We start from the raw sequence: 17,018 nt of genomic DNA, 5'->3' as shown, positions 1-17,018 counted from the left end.
TGTGAGACCGTTGTTGGGTAGAGGCTGTTTCTATATGTTGCCGATTTGTATTTCCCAAGCATTTAGTACAGTGCTCAGCACACAGTAAGCACTCAGTAAATACGATTGAATGAATGGATGAATGCCCTTCCTCCCGCCCCTGGGCAATCTCTTCCTTCCACATTTCCCGGTGCCCTCTTTCTCCTCCTCCTGCCACCACCGTCGGGGTTGGCATCCTCTGAAGAGGCCTCTACTCCAGCCCCAGGCTGAGGCCAGACTGGGAGGCCTCGGGCTCCTGGAACCCCCTTGTCATCATCCCCTGTCCCCCACCCCTAAAGGCCAAGGGGCTCAATGTAATAACAGTCAGGGTACTGCTCCTTACCTACTTGCTCAGCAGGCCCCAGAGAAGGACTGGCATTAGGAAAAACAGACACAATCACAATCACCCTTCCCCCGGCTCCAGAGAAATCCTCACTAATGGGGAAGTAAGTGTACTGGTAAATAATAATTATGGTATTTGTTAAGCACTTACTATGTGCCAAGCACTGTTCTAAGCCATGGGGTAGATACAAGGTAATCAGGTTGTCCCACGTGGGGCTCACAGTCTTAATCCCCTTTGTACAGATGAGGGAACTGAGGCCCACAGAAGGTAAATGGCTTGCCCAAGGTCACACAGCAGGCAAGTGGCCGCGATTAGAACCCATGTCCTCTGACTTCCAAGCCCATGCTTTTTCATCCCTATGACTAGAGTGATAATAATAAAAATTGTAGTATTTGTTAAGTGCTTATTATGTGCCAGACACTGTACTAAGTCCTGGGGTGGATTCAAGCAAATTGGGTTGGATACAATCCTGGTCCCAGGTGGGGCTCACAGTCTCAATATCCATTTTATAGATGAGGTAATTGAGGTACAGAGAAGTGAAGTGACTTGGGGCGCACAGTCTCAATCTCCATTTTATAGGTGAGTTAATTGAGGTACAGAGAAGTGAAGTGACTTGGGGTTAACAGTCTCAATCTCCGTTTTATAGATGAGGTAATTGAGGTACAGAGAAGTGAAGTGACTTGTCCAACGCCACACAGCAGACAAGTGGCAGAGCTGGATTAGAACCCATGACTTTCTGATTCCCAAGCCCATGCTCTGTCCCCTACACCATGCTAGCCACTAAGCAAGGGAGTTGATGCCATTAGATCAGATCCAGTGTCTGATAGGGATTGCACAGTCTATAGGAGAGGGAGAACAAATATTTAATCCCCATTTTACAAATGAGGAAACAGGCATAGATACATGACTTCCACAAGCTCCCAGCAGGTTAAGTGTAAGAGCCATGTTTCCAACCCAGGTCTCCTGACTTTCAGCCTTGCGTTCTTTCCACTAGGACGCTGAGGGGGGGATGGGGGACATGAGTCCCACTTGAAACCTAACAAACCCAGTTCCCCTTCCCCCTCCTCACTCAAATCTGGAGAGGGTCATGGAACCAAAGAAACCCACTTCCTTCAGGAAACCATCCCAGATTTATCCCTCCTGTCTCCCATGCTTCTGGCATCTGTACATTTCCCTCAGCGCATAGCCTAGTTTAGTAAATGTTTTTGTTTTAAAATGGTAACTGCAACTTGTTGCGATGACTGTTTCGAAAGGGGAGAGAAACACGGGGTAAGAGGACAAGGTTTCTGGCTAGAATCCTTGAAATTGGATTCTTTCCCAAGTTCCCAATAACTACAGGTCGCATTGGCTTAAAAAAAAACACGTTTATTTGGCATGTGGAGCAGATGGCTCCTGAACAGCAGTGTCTGAGGAGTAAAATAGCCGGCCTTCGAACGGATTGGCAGGTAGTGAAAAAACTACTCAAGGGTGTGGGGAGAGATAGTCTCGCCCGAGAATGTCAGCTAGTAGGCAGGGTTTGTTATTGCCTTTTGCGAAATCTGGGCAATGCCTAGCCCACTGGGGAAGATCCCCGATCACAGGAGGGAAAGTTGGGAATGCTCACAGCTTGAAGCTACCAATCTGCCGGGGAGAGGGGCTCTCCAGGAAACGTGTGAACAATACTTTCTCAAGTCCACCCTGGAGCCTGGTGGGGGACTACGTCCAAACTTGGAACCTGGAGCCCCTGGGCTTCTACCCCAACAACTGAACATCTCCTAGCCACGGTATGGCCCCTCCAGTCGGCTTTAACTCCCCTTGACTCCAGGATTTGGAAAAAGTGTGATTTAATACTGGAGATGGGGAGCAATTACCGTAGGCTCAGAACCTTGGGCTGGGAGGCAGGGGTCCAGTCCATCCGGCTACCCCGGCTGTAGCGTGATACATGGAAATCTACCTGTTTATTGTTATATTGTACTCTTTCAAGCGCTTAGTACAGTGCTCTGCATACAGTATGCACTCAATAAATACAATTGATTGAATGAATGAAGAAGTGAATGAATACTCCTAAGGGAAAGGCTGGGTTGAAGGGAAACTGAGACAGCCAGGGCAGAGGGTGTGAGTGTCAGAGAAAGCTAGGCCAAGCCCACATATGGTAGGGATACCCTAATAGTAGGTGGTAGCCCTTCCCCCCTGCCCCGGTGGAATTCTATTGCTCCCTTCAAATAATTAGGGCTTCTTGGCTCAGAGGAAAGATCCTGGGCTTTGGAGTCAGAGGTCACAGGTTCAAATCCTGGCTCCGCCAATTCTCAGCTGTGTGACAAAAATCTCCAGTGGCTACCAATCAACCTATGCATCAAGCAGAAACTCCTCACCCTCGGCTTCAAGGCTCTCCATCACCTCGCCCCCTCCTACCTCACCTCCCTTCTTTGCTTCTACAGCCCAGCCCACACCCTCCGCTCCTCTGCCGCTAATCTCCTCACCGTGCCTCGTTCTCACCTATCCTGCCGTCGACCCCCGGCCCACGTCATCCCCCTGGTCTGGAATGCCCTCCCTCCCCACATCCGCCAAGCTAGCTCTCTTCCTCCCTTCAAGGCCCTACTGAGAGCTCACCTCCTCCAGGAGGCCTGAGTCTGGGACTCAGCCCCCTCCTTCCTTTCCCCCTCATCCCCCTCTCCATCCCCCTGTCTTACCTCCTTCCCTTCCCCACAGCATCTGTATATATGTATATATGTTTGTACATATTTATTACTCTATTTATTTATTTATTTTACTTGTACATATCTACTCTATTTTATTTTGTTAATATGTTTGGTTTTGTTCTCCGTCTCCCCCTTCTAGACTGTGAGCCCACTCTTGGGTAGGGACTGTCTCTATATGTTGCCAACTTGTACTTCCCAAGTGCTTACTACAGCGCTCTACACACAGTAAGACACTCAATATATATGATTGATTGATTGACTTTGGGCAAGTCACTTAACTTCTCTGTGCCTCAGTTACCTCATCTGTAAAAGGGGGATTAAGACTGTGAGCCCCACATGGGACAACCTGATCACCTTGTATCCCCCAGTGCTTAGAACAGTGCTTTGCACATAGTAAGCACTTAACAAATACCATTATTATTATTATTATTCCTGAGGGCTTGTCCTCAGGGGCCCCTGGGCCCTGAGCCCATGGAAACTAAGTAGCTGGGGCCTTCCCTACTTCTGGAGTCAGCCTGTTGTCCCCCAGCGAACTTGGAATGACTGACTCCATCTTGTGCATACCAACAGTAACCCTCCATTTTGTGCAGACCAAAAGCACTCCAGTGTGTAAAGCTACATTAACCAAAGTGGCTTCTCTCTGTCTGGGATGGCCCCATCTTGCGCTGACCATTATCTCCTGATAACATCCTGATAAAAGGGATTTTGACACTAACCAAACCATGACAAACAAAGAGTTGTAATTTAACTCAGGATCTAGGAATGCCAAGGTTTCACGTGCGGCACGTATGCAGGAATCCTTTCCGTAGCTCAGATGGGGAACCTAATAAAAGGGGAAGAAGCAGCTGGGATCGGGGCTGCTTACCACTCGTACCTCTCTTGGGAGGTGAACGGGCAGGTAGTCAACCTTCTTACCTTTCCTACTCTATCTGAACTCATGTCTCTGAGTCGTTTTTCCTATCTCCGTCACCACCTTGGGTTCTCGAACCCTGCGGCCGATTTACACTGGTTAACCTATTTTGCACCCTACTTTTCGATAACAAGCCCAACCCCACCAGCAGACCTGAGAGAAGGGGTGGCATCAGAAGAAACAAACACAGTCAGCCTTTGTCCCCAGAGATCCTTGCTAATAGGGAAATCACAGCATGGATAAATGGAACCCCTGGATCATCCTCACGCTTAGGGTGGCCACTGCCAGCCCTCAAGAAGACCAGACACCCCTTTACTGATCCTCCCAGTCCCCAAAGCAGTACTGGTCAGGGGACAGACCAGCTGAAACCCAGACTGTCTGGCATAAACGGGATGAATGGCCACCCGACCCATGAACCATTTTAGTTAATAGCTTCCACATCCTCTGCCATCAAACTTCTCAAGAGTTGTGCCCAAGGAGCAAAATGGGCTGGTTTCAGCTTTCTCGTCTCCTCCTCTCTCTCTTTTCCAGCTCCTCGTGGGGCTCGAAGGGAGATCCATTGGGAAAGCAGGGCACATGGGGAGGAGAAACAAAGGACCTGGGTACCTACGGGATCCCCTGGGCTGTGATAAATTGGGGGAGGCTGACCAGCCATCCAGAGGGACAGCATTCCCACCCCTCCTGCCGGGATAATGAAGCTCTGTGGAGGCTCAGCTCTAATGGGGAGACAGGAGGAGGAAGAGAGGGGGGAACCACCGTCGTTTCGAAGTGCCGATGGGAATCCAATGAGCGGTGAGGCCCTGCCAGGGCCCCATCTGGCAGGGCTAACGATTTACCATTCGAGATGCATTGGGCATCAGATCAGCTCGGGGCCGATGGTGATGCTGCTGTTGGTGACGCGGGGGCCGTACCATCCGGTCCAGTACTTTGTGTCAACTCCTCCGTGCTGGAACCAGATGTACCGGACGCCAGAGGGGTAACTGGAGAACGTGTGGGAGACCTGAGCGGGGGCAGGAGGGGACAAGGCCACAGAGAGTCAGTGCTAGTGCGGGCTGGACCGTGGAACCAATGGGGGCAGACTGCATACCTCCTGAGGACAGGGATCCAACTGAGCTCTTTAATAATAATAATAATAATAACATAATTATTCTTATGTAATCATAATTATTATGGTACTTATTAAGCATTTTCTTGGTGCCAAGCACTGTTTTAGGCACTGGGGTAGACACGAGTAGCATGACAGCAGCATGGCGTAGTGAATAGAGCACAGGCCTGGAAGCCAGAGGTTGTGAGTTCTAATTCTGGCTCTGCCACAATAATAATAATAATGATGGCATTTATTAAGCACTTACTATGTGCAAAGCACTGTCCTAAGCACTGGGGAGGTGATCAGGTTGTCCCACATGGGGCTCACAGTCTTCATCCCCATTTTACAGATGAGGTAACTGAGGCACAGAGAAGTGAAGTGACTTGCCCAAAGTCACACAGCTGACATTGGTAGACCCGGGATTTGAACCCATGACCTCTGTCTCCAAAGCCCGTGCTCTTTCCACTGAGCCACTTGTCTGCTGGGTCACCTTAGGCAAGTCACTTCACTTTTCCGTGACTCAATTACCTCATCTTTAAAATGGAGATTGACACTGGGAGCCCCCACGTGGGACAGGAACTGTGTCCACCCTGATTTGCTTGAATCCATGACAGTGCTTAGTACAGTGCCCAGCACACAGTAAGTGCTTAACAACTACCATAATTAGTATTATTATTTCAAGGTAATCAGGTTGGACAAAGTCCCACATAGGGCTCACATTCTTAATCCCCATTTTACAGATGAGGTAACTGAAGCACAGGGAAGTTAAGTGACTTGCACAAGGTCACACAACAGACATGTGGCAGAGCCAGGATTAGAACCCGTGACCTTTTGACTCCCAGGCTCATGCTCTATTCGCTAAGCCACTGTGGATTCCAGGAGCCTAGTACAGTGCCCGACAAATGGCGGATGCTTAATAAATGCTGGTGCTGGAAACTGTGAGGTCATACCATCTTTCCGCTCCCACATCAATACCCATTTAGGATTGGCTCCTAATTTCCTTCCTTACGAATAGCTGGGACTGGAGCTTTAAGAGGGGCTAGTTGTCCTGAAATGGGGAGGGTAGGAGATTCCTGGACCATCAAGGTCCTGGACAGCATCTCCGGACAACAAGGTGGGAAGGAAGGAAGGTAGGAGGGAAAAGCTGCTGAGGCCTATAGGAAGCTCCCCTAACCATTCGGCCCCCTAATGCCTCCAGGGCCTTCCCCACCTCTCTCCATTTGGCATCACTCCACTGCTGGATGGCGACAGGATCCGGCTGGAAGGTGCCCAGGGGCACGTGCCCGGAAGAGAGCAGCTGCACGCAGACCTGGTACTTGCAGCCGCAGTCCGGTCTCGCTGCGAACCTGCGAAGAGGCACTGGGCTCCCAACTGTATCGGAAGCAGTCTCCGCTGTGTATTCTGGTGGTCTTCTTGCCTCGCTCACTTGTATACCCCGGCCCGTTGACATACCCACCTGCTCACAGCACTTTCCTGGGTGCTGAGCCAACTTCAATCCCACCCTACTCTTCTGATCCTATGCCCAATGCAGCCTGGCACAAAGAGCCAAACAATCAAGAACCTCCAGCGTCTTTCTAGCCCACAGAATATCCCCCAGCCTTTCCCACGTTTATTAGGATCACAGGGGTGATGCACCCAATGTCAGATGCCTAAAGACATCAGTAACTAAGAGTAAAAGTGTTATGCATTGTGTTCTCCTTTCAGATTCTTTTTTGTTTGTTTGCAGCCTGATTTCTGGGCCAGTGGGCCAGTGCTAATCTGCATGGTTGTGCTAAAACATACTTTGAATATATACATATGCATATACATATCAACCCTATGTGTGTGTATATATATATTCACACATAGGGTTGATATGAACAGTACCCATCGGATTCCCCTGATTGTCTCCCAGTATTCCTGTGGAGCAGGGAGGAACAAGGATTATTCTTCAAGGGGGTGGCGGGGAGGCAAGAGCAGCAGGAATTCAAAAAGACATAACCAAGAAACCTTCCGCCACTTACCAGTCTTTGACTACAATGTCCGGCTTGGTGTTGTCCATCAGCTCCTCCCAGTAGCCTTCTGCTTTCAGGTCAACCAGCTGAGACTTGAGGCACGTGCTGGAGGAGACCCAGGGCAGAGAAGGTTTTGAATCCTGGAATTCTTGTAGTTTGGGGCATTCCCTCACCTAGGTACTTCTGAGAGCCAGGGAGGGATTTTGGGGTGAAGATACACTCTTCCCAACTCTCTTCTCCATCCCTGGCTCTTGAATGGGAATCCAAGTCCTTCCAAGGGAAAGTGATTGTCTGCTATGGGGGCTATTCCCTCCCTTTGTCTCGTGACCCCCATAAAACTCTTACCCCCGCTGGCATTTTGTACTTGGGCAGCACTGAAGCACTCCATGCCCCTCCCTGCACATGCTCTTCCCTGCAGCAGGGGAAGTTGAGGACAGTGCCTGGCACACAGTAAGAGCTTAACAAATACCACAATTATTATTAGTATTCAGTGTTCTAAGCACTGGGGTAAATACAAGTTAATCAGGCTGGACGCAGTCCCTGTCCCACATTAGGTTCACAATCTAAGTAGGACGGAGTAGGATTTAATCCCCATTTTACAGATGGGGCAACTGAGGCACAGAAGAGTTAAGCCAAGCAGCAGAGACGGGATTGAACCTAGGTCCTCTGACTCCCAGGCCCGAGGTCTTCCTTGGCATGGCTGAGGGCTGCGGCTCTTTGACCAGCTACCTGGTGGGGACAGACAGGAAGCATCTGTAGCTCCATCCCCACGGTCCCACCCACCAAACAAGGGAAATACGGCTCTTACTAGTAGGAGGTGACGAAGTACTTCTTCACTTGGGCATTGGGAAATACTCTCCCATGCTCTCCAGGCAGGTCCTCCACCTTCCACTCATCTCCTCCATTTACATCAAGCGTCCAAAATTCAAATCCCTCTAGCAGGAGAGCAAGCAGGGGGCGAAAGGGGAGAAAAAGGCCACAGCAAACAAAAGGTGAATTTCCCCTCTCCCCCCCCCTTCTCATTTTCTCTTTCCCCACCTCCGGCCTGATTAATTTGTACACACACAGTAGGCACTTAAATCCCATAAAACACCCCAAAACTCCCAATCCAGCTCCTTCCACAAATGCACTCCGCTGGCTTCAAGGCCCTCCACAAGCTCCAAGGCCCTCCACAAGCTCTGTCTCTCTCTTACATCTCAGCTCTCTTCACTGGCTACAACCCAGCTTCAGTTCTTCACTCCTCCCAAACTCATCTTTCTGCCCTTCACTCTCAACTATCCTAGCTTGGATCCCTTGCTCACAACTCTTCCACCCAGTTGGAACTCTCTCTCTCTTCAAATTCTCTAGCTCTCCCCACCTTCAAAGTCCTCCTGAAACCCCACCTCCTCCAGGACATCTTCCCCGATTAACTTCCACCACACAGATTTATGTCAATTCAACAGTCACCCTCAGCACTTACGTTCGTAATGCACTTGAAGACTTATTTTCACTGCTGGTTTTGTTTAAATCTATTGATCTTACACAACCTCTCACTACTACCAATGTTCACTCCAGTTCCCATCATTGGTAAGTGGTTGCCTATTTCAACTCCTTGAGGGCAGGGACTGTATCATCTGCTTTAACTGTGCTGTTCCGCGGACTTAAAAAAGTGTTTGGCACAGTAGGCGTTTATTGATTGCCTGACCTAGTTCAAGACATAAAGAATGCATCAGGAGAACAAATCCTCTCAGTTTCTTTGGGCTGGTGAAGCACTCTCAAGTGTTAACGGAAGCTCACCAACCATGCTGATCTGGTTTACTTGTACATATTTACAATTCTATTTATTCTGTTAATGATGCGCATATAGCTATAATTCTATTTGTTCTGATGATTTTGACACCTGTCTACATGTTTTGTTGTCTGTCTCCCCCTTCTGGACTGTGAGCCCGTTGTTGGGTAGAGACTATCTGTTGCCGACTTGTACTTCCCAAGTGCTTAGTACAGTGCTCTGCACACAGTAAGTGCTCAATAAATACGATCGAATGAATGAATGAATGAAATGAATAGCTCAAGCCCAACATGAGTCTGGATCATCTGCCTCTACCCAGCCCATGCCAGGCTCTACCTCTCAAACATATAACATTTTTATAGGATTTTCATACTATCTGGCAGTAGTAGTAGTAGTAGTAGTAGTAGTAGTAATAGTATTTATTGAATGCTTACTGTGTGCTTCCTTCAGGCTCATGTCTCCTCCTACATTCAGGACATCTCCATCTGGATGTCTGCCCGCCATCTAAAACTCAGTATGCTCAAGATTGAACTCCTTATCTTCCCTCCCAAACCCTGCCCAAACCCTGCCCTCTCCCTGACTTTCCCGTCACTGTAGATGGCACTACCATCCTTCCCGTCTCATAAGCCTGCAACCTTGGTGTCATCCTCGACTCTGCTGTCTTGTTCACCCCATACATCCAATCCATCACCAAAACCTCCCGGTCTCACCTCCACAACATCACCAAGATCCACCTTTTCCTCTCCATCCAACCACTACCTTGCTGGTTCAATCTCTCATCTTATCCCGACTGGATTACTGCATCAGCCTCCTCTCTGATCTCCCTTCCTCCTGCCTCTCCCCACTTCAGTCTATACTTCACTCTGCTGCCCGGATCACCTTTATGCAGAAGTGATCTGGGCATGCTACTCCCCTCCTCAAAAATCTCCAGTGGCTGCCTGTCAACCTACAAATCAAGCAAAAACTCTTCACTTTCGGCTTCAAGGCTCTCCACCACCTCGCCCCCTCCTACCTCACCTCCCTTCTCTCTTTCTCCAGCCCAGTCCACACCCTCCGCTTCTCTGCCACTAACCTGTACCTCATTCTCGCCTGTCCCACTGTCGACCCCCAGCCCACGTCCTCCCCCTGTCCTGGAATGCCCTCCCTCCACACATCCGCTAAGCTAGCTCTCTTTCTTCCTTCAAAGCCCTACTGAGAGCTCACCTCCTCCATAAGGCCTTCCCAGATTGAACCCCCTTTTTCCTCTCCTCCTCCCCATCCCCCCCACCCTACCTCTTTCCCCTCCCCACAATACTAGTATATATATATATATATATATATTTGTACAGATTTATTACTCTATTTTACTTGTACATATTAACTATTCTATTTATTTTGTTAATGATGTGCATATAGCTTTAATTCTATTTGGTCTGATGACTTTGACATCTGTCTCCATGTTTTGTTTTGTTGTCTGTCTTCCCCTTCTAGACTGTGAGCCCGTTGTTGGGTAGGGACCATCTTTATAAGTTGCCAACTTGTACTTCCCAAGCACTTAGTACAGTGCTCTGCACATAGTAAGTGCTCAATAAGTACGATTGAATGAATGAATGCCAAGCACTGTAGTGAGCACAGGAAGACACTACATAGGTGGGAATTAGACATGGCCCCTGTCCCCCAGGTGGTCTTCTAAATCAGGAACCTGGCTGGAAGCAGCTTTCCAAAACCACTCAGGCTAATTTATCCTTGAAAATGGACATCCAAAATGACCAGCCTTCAAGAATGCAAATAGCACCTCCTAGTCAGAAGAACGAACAAATTTGATACTCTTTACTATCCACAATCAATCAATAGTATTTACTGAACATCTACTGGGCAGAGAGCACTGTACTAAGTGCTTGGGAGAGTATCCTAGCTATACATGATTCCCTGCTTTCAAGGAACTTAAGGTCTAGTGGGGGAGACAGACATTCAAATAAATTGCAGATAGAAGGAGTTAATAGTATTTATTGAGCGAAAACTGGGGTCAGAGCACTGTACTAAGAGCTTGGGAAAATACAATATAATAGAGTTGGGAGATGTGATTCCTGCCCTTAAGGAATACAAAATATTAAAATATATTAAATAATCTGTGAGTTCTTGGAGGGCAGGGATCATATCTACCAACTTTACTATATTGTACTCTCTCAAGCACTTAGCACAGTGTTCTGCACAGAGTAAATTCTCCAATGCCATTGATTGATTAATAGATTGATACACTTCAGTGTTACAAGGAGGCAAACTTTTAGGCAGGGAGTATGTCTGCCAACTCTGTACTCTACCAAGCATTTGGTAGAGTACTCTGCACTTAGTACAGTGCTCTGCACATAGTAAGTGTTCAATAAATACCATTGATGATGGTGATAACAGTGCTTAGGTAGTACAGAAGTGCTTAAGTGACACCAGGGGGATCTAAACAGGGGAGGGGGCAGATCTTCTGGAGGATAGTGCTTCAGAAGGGTTTTGAAGGTGTAGGGAGCAGTGGTATTTCTAATTTTTAGTGGGTAGGAAGTTTCAGGCTTTGTGGAGAGAGTGGGCATAAGACTGGCACCAGGAGAGATTAGAAAGAAGTACAGTGATTCGTTTACCTGAGAGGTTAGCTTGACTGGCCCAGATCATTGAAATAAAAGGTCAGATCACAGAACATGGAATTGTGGTATTTGTTAAGCGCTAACTATGTGTCAAGCAGTGTTCTAAATGCTGAGGAAGAAACAAGCTAATTAGGTTTGCCATAGTCCCTGTCCCACACAGGGCTCATAATCTAAGTAGGAGGAAGAAAAGGGATTAAATCCCCTTTTTACAAGTGAGGAAACTGAGGCCCAGAGAAGTTATGTGATTTGCCCAAGGTCACAGACCAGGCATGGGATAGAGCAGGGATTAGAACCCAGGTCCTCTGACACCCAGGCCCGTGTACTTTCCACTAAACTATGCTGCTTCTCAAAGTTGGGCAAACATCCATTCAAATGTAGTTGATTAACTGAATTTCTGGTAGTTTGAACGAGTCCCTCTCCAATTACTCCAGATATTCAGCTTCCCACCATACCATTCAGGACTTTACTTTAAAAAAGCAGCGTGGCTCAGGGAAAGAGCACGGGCTTTGGAGTCAGAGGTCAGGGGTTCAAATCCCGGCTCCGCCAATTGCCAGCTGTGTGACTTTGGGAAAGTCACTTTATTTCTCTGGGCCTCAGTTCCCTCATCTGTAAAATGGGGATTAAGACTGTGAGCCCCGCGTGGGACAACCTGATCACCCTGTAACCTCCCCAGCGCTTAGAACAGTACTTCGCACATAGTAAGCATTTAATAAATGCTATCATTATTATTATTATTTACCCATGACCTACCCCTCTGCTGTTCCTCCACACCCCATGGTCGCCGCCCCCTGCCCGGGCCGCCTCACCTTCGGCGCAGGGGTTGCGGATCAGGTTCTTCTTGAGGCTGCAGAGGAAGTAGAAGATCTTCCAGTCGGCGACGGGCCGGTCCCAGTGGTCGGAGATGAAGCCCTCGCGCTGGCACTTGCGCTTCCAGAGAGACAGCAGGTCGATGATGTCGCGCCACAGGCGGCACACGGGCCGGCAGCGGAGCAGTAGCTCCCGCGCCGGGACTAACGAGAACAGCTCCAGGAGGATGTTCTCGGGTAGCTCGCTGATGGTGACCATGTCCACTCTGGCCGGCCGTGAAGAGGGGAACTGGATATAGACACACAGCACAACATGAGACCCCGTTCAACGCCACACAATTCTCCTGGAATCCAAGTTCCACTCTCCAAGTTTTCAGGAGATAATAATAATAATGGCATTTGTTAAGTGCTTACTATGTGCGAAGCACTGTTCTAAGCGCTGGGGGGATACAAGGTGATCAGGTTGTCCCACGTGGGGCTCACAGTCTTAATCCCCATTTTGCAGATGAGGTAGCTGAGGCACAGAGAAGTGAAGTGACTTGCCCAAAGTCACACAGCTGACAAGTGGCGGAGCCGGGAGTAGAACCCATGACCTAGGATTAGAACCCAGGAGTTGATTTTCTTTTTTTTACCATCACTAAACCCAGGTTCACCTACTATTGGCAGTAGTATCTTTGCATCAGACAACACCCCTCTAGCAGTGTGACTTAGTGATGATGATGATGATGATATTTGTTAAGCGCTTACTATGTGCCAAGCACTGTTCTAAGCACTGGGGTAGATACAAGGTAATAAGGTTGTCCCAAGTGGGGCTCACAGTCTTAATCCCCATTTTCCAGATGAGGTAACTGAGGCCCAGAGAAGTTAAGCAACTTGCCCAAAGTCACACAGCTGACAATTGGTGGAGCTGGGATTTGAACCCATGACCTCTGACTCCAAAGCCCGGGCTCTTTCCACTGAGCCACGTTGACAGAGCACAGGCCTGGGAGTGAGAAAGACCTGGGTTCTAATCCTGACTCCACCACATATCTGCTGTGTGACCTTGGGCAAGTCACTTCACTTCTCTGTGCCTCAGTTACCTCATCTGTAAAATGAAACTAGGAGTATGAGCCTCATATGGGACTGGGCCTGTGTCCAACCTGATTAACTTGTATCAACTCCAGTGCTTGGCACAGAGTAAGCGCTTAACAAGTACCATAATTATTATTATTATTACTATTAGAGTAAAACAGGCATTAAAAAGACTCCAGTTTATCTGTACTCTAGGGATACAGGGAGACAAAAATGTTGATTTCTCTAGTGGATTTGAGTATGTGCATAGATAGCTCACATAATAATGGCATTTGATAAGCACTTACTATGTGCAAAGCACTGTTCTAAGCGCTGGGGTGATACAAGGTGATCAGGTTGTTCCACATAGGACTCACATTCTTAATCCCCATTTTACAGATGAGGTAACTGAGGCACAGAGATGTTAAGTGACATCCTGACTGTAGACCAGGTTTTATGTACCCCAACATGCACAGTAATACTGGAGCATATGATTACTCTCCCATGTGCTTAGAACAGTGCCTAGTACTCAATAAGTATATGCCAATTAATCAATCAATGGCATTTATTGAGCACTTACTGTGTGCAGAGCACTGTACTAAGCGCTTGGGAAATTATGGTGGCAGATGTGATTCTTGCCTACAAGAAGCTTACAGTTTGCAGGGGGTGACAGACATTAAAATGGACTACAAATTGGGCAAATAATACAGAGTAAGAATATTTCCATAAGTACCACAGGATCAGGGTATCCAAGTACTTAAGAGGGTCTACATCCAAGTACATAGTCGACAAAGAAGGGAGGGCAGATTGGGAAAATAAAGGACTTAGTCTCGGAAGGCCTCCTGGAGATGTGATTTTTAGGAGGGTTTTGAAGGTGAGGAGAGTGGTGGATGGTCGGATAGGAAAGGGGAGGGAGTTTGGGCCTTGAGAAAAATGTGGGCAAGGGGTCGATGGAGGGATAGAAGAGATCGAGGAACAAAGAGGAGGATGGTGTTGGCGGAATGGAGTTGGGTTGTAATAGGGAATCAGCAAGGTTAAGAAGGAGGGGAAAAGATGGTCGAATGCCTTTGAGCCGATTACTGAACATTTACAGTGTGCAGAGCACTGCACTAAGCACTGGGAGAGCAGACACAGGTGGGAATTAGACATAGTCCCTGTCCTTTAAGCGGCCCTTCAAAATTAGCAACATGGCTAAAAGCCTGATTCCAAAACTACTCAGGCTAACTTATTTCCCCCTAAAGAGTTTCTGTTTTATGTGGAGGTGTTTGGGCAACCATTAAAGGATTTTGAGGACTGGGGATATATGGACTGAATTCATTCATTCATTCAATCATATTTATTGAGCGCTTACTGTGGGCAGAGCACTGTACTAAGCGCTTGGGAAGTACAAGTTGGCAACATATAGAGATGGTCCCTACCCAACAGCGGGCTCACAGTCTACAAGGCCCTACTGAGAGCTCACCTCCTCCAGGAGGCCTTCCCAGACTGAGCCCCATCCTTCCTCTCCCCCTCGTCCCCCTCTCCATCCCCACCGTCTTACCTCCTTCCCTTCCTCACAGCACCTGTATATATGTATATATGTTTGTACATATTTATTACTCTATTTATTTTACTTGTACATTATCTAGTCTATTTTATTTTGTTAATATGTTTGGTTTTGTTCTCTGTCTCCCCCTTCTAGACTGTGAGCCCACTGTTGGGTAGGGACTGTCTCTATATGTTGCCAACTTGTACTTCCCAAGCGCTTAGTACAGTGCTCTGCACACAGTAAGCGCTCAATAAATACGATTGATTAATTGATTGATTGAGACAGACAACAAAACAAAACATATTAACAAAATAAAATAAATGGAATAAGTATGTACAAGTAAAATAAATAGAGTAATAAATACATACAAACATATATGCATATATACAGGTGCTGTGGGGAGGGGAAGGAGGTAAGGCGGGGGGGGATGGGGAGGTGGAGGAGGGGGAGAGGAAGGAGGGGGCTCAGTCTGGGAAGGCCTCCCTGGGACTGAATAATTTTTCAAAAAATGATCTGGGTAGCAGAGTAGAGGATGGACTGGAGAGGGGAGAGGGGATGCAGGGAGGTTGGCAAGGAGGCCGGCACAGTAGTCGAGATGGGAAATAAGTACTTGGATCATGGTGGGAGCAGTGTGGAGAGGAAAGAGTGGATTTTGGAGATGCTGTGTAGATAGAAGTGATAGATTTTTTTGTATTAGATTGAATGTGTACGCTGAATGAGAGAGATGAGATAATGCGACGGTTGGGGTTTATGAGACAAATAGGATGTGTTGTCTAAGGCGACAGGAAAGTTGGGAGGACAGGATTTTTGTGAGAACATGAGGAGTTCTGCTTCCTATATACTAAGTTTGAGGTGCTGCAGGGAACCAGCGTGGCTCAGTGGAAGGAGTCAGAGGTCATGGGTTCAAATCCTAGCTCCGCCAATTGTTAGCTGTGTGACTTTGGGCAAGTCACGTCACTTCTCTGGGCCTCAGTTACCTCATCTGTAAAATGGGGATGGAAGAACTGTGAGCCCCCCGTGGGACAACCTGATCACCTTATAAACTCCCCAGCAATAAGAACAGTGCTTTGCATATAGAAAGTGCTTAATAAATGCCATTATTAGGGCAGAAGGGGATGGGGAGGAGGAGAGGAAAAAGGGGGTCCCAGCTGGTCTAACTCATACGCTCCGCCCCTCGCCTGGGGTGGGGGTCCGCGCTGACCTTAAGTCATGCGCTCCTCTCCTGGGGGGCGGTGGGTCCGCGCTGCTCTTACGTCATATGCTCCTCGCCTGGGAGGGTCCGCGTTGCTCTTACGTCATACGCTCCTCGCCTGGGAGGGTCCGCGTTGCTCTTACGTCATACGCTCCTCCCCGGGGGGGGGGGTCCGCGTTGCTCTTACGTTATACACTCCTCGCCTGGGGGGGGGTCTGCGCTGCTCTTACGTCATACACTCCTCGCCTGGGGGGTCTGCGCTGCTCTTACGTCATTTGTACTTCCCAAGCGCTTAGTACAGTGCTCTGCACATAGTAAGCGCTCAATAAATACGATTGATGATGATGATGATGATACACTCCTCGCTGGGGGGGTCCGCGTTGCTCTTACGTCATACACTCCTCGCCTGGGGGGGGTCTGCGCTGCTCTTACGTCATACGCTCCTCACCTGGGGGGTCCGCGCTTCTTTTACGTCATACGCTCCTCGCCGGGGGGGGGGGGTCCCCGCTGCTTTTATGTCATACGCTCCGCCCTTCGCCTGGGGGGGGGGTCCGCGCTGACCTTAAGTCATGCGCTCCTCGCCTGGGGGGGGGGGTCCGCGCTGCTCTTACGTCATACGCTCCTCGCCTGGGAGGGTCCGCGTTGCTCTTACGTCATACACTCCTCGCCGGGGGGGGGTCCGCGTTGCTCTTACGTTATACACTCCTCGCCTGGGGGGGGGGGTCTGCGCTGCTCTTACGTCATACACTCCTCGCCGGGGGGGGTCCGCGTTGCTCTTACGTCATACACTCCTCGCCTGGGGGGGGTCTGCGCTGCTCTTACGTCATACGCTCCTCGCCTGGGGGGTCCCCGCTGCTTTTATGTCATACGCTCCGCCCTTCGCCGGGGGGGGGGGGGTCCGGGTTGCCCTTACGTCATACGCTCCTCGCCTGGAGTTGTCCGCGCTGACCTTGACTGACCTTACGTCATACGCTCCTCGCCTGGGGGTGTCCGCGCTGCTCTTACGTCATACGCTCCTCGCCGGGGGGGTCCGCG

General features: G+C 48.9%; 1 protein-coding gene across 4 annotated transcripts; it reads right to left on the bottom strand.

Moving 5' to 3' along the window:
• Nucleotides 1-4,074: 4,074 nt before the first annotated feature.
• FBXO44 (F-box protein 44) lies at nucleotides 4,075-17,018 on the bottom strand. Of its 4 annotated transcripts, none has more exons than XM_038746486.1 (6): nucleotides 16,943-17,018; nucleotides 12,214-12,502; nucleotides 7,839-7,965; nucleotides 7,040-7,135; nucleotides 6,247-6,382; nucleotides 4,075-4,949 (listed from the first exon to the last, which is right to left on the bottom strand). In XM_038746486.1, the coding sequence occupies exons 2-6, from the start codon at nucleotides 12,470-12,472 to the stop codon at nucleotides 4,806-4,808; spliced, it is 762 nt and encodes a 253-aa protein (XP_038602414.1). In that variant the 5' UTR covers nucleotides 12,473-12,502; nucleotides 16,943-17,018; the 3' UTR covers nucleotides 4,075-4,805. The 4 variants fall into 4 exon arrangements, with proteins under 4 accessions (XP_038602414.1, XP_038602415.1, XP_038602411.1 ...); XM_038746487.1 differs by having other exon boundaries at nucleotides 16,989-17,007; XM_038746483.1 differs by lacking the exon at nucleotides 16,943-17,018 and adding an exon at nucleotides 15,993-16,146.

Source organism: Tachyglossus aculeatus, chromosome 5 (genome assembly GCF_015852505.1).
Source record: "Tachyglossus aculeatus isolate mTacAcu1 chromosome 5, mTacAcu1.pri, whole genome shotgun sequence".
NCBI lineage: Eukaryota > Metazoa > Chordata > Mammalia > Monotremata > Tachyglossidae > Tachyglossus > Tachyglossus aculeatus.
This window is presented reverse-complemented; position numbering and strand designations above follow the sequence as displayed.

Coding starts and splice junctions, on each gene's coding strand:
- FBXO44 (XM_038746486.1), bottom strand. CDS start 12,472: ATGGTCACCATCAGCGAGCTACCCGAGAACATCCTCCTGGAGCTGTTC. Junction 7,966..12,213: donor CCGCAACCCCTGCGCCGAAG/GTGAGGCGGCCC, acceptor CTCTCCTGCTAG/AGGGATTTGAATTTTGGACG. Junction 7,136..7,838: donor TACTTCGTCACCTCCTACTA/GTAAGAGCCGTA, acceptor GGTCTCCTCCAG/CACGTGCCTCAAGTCTCAGC.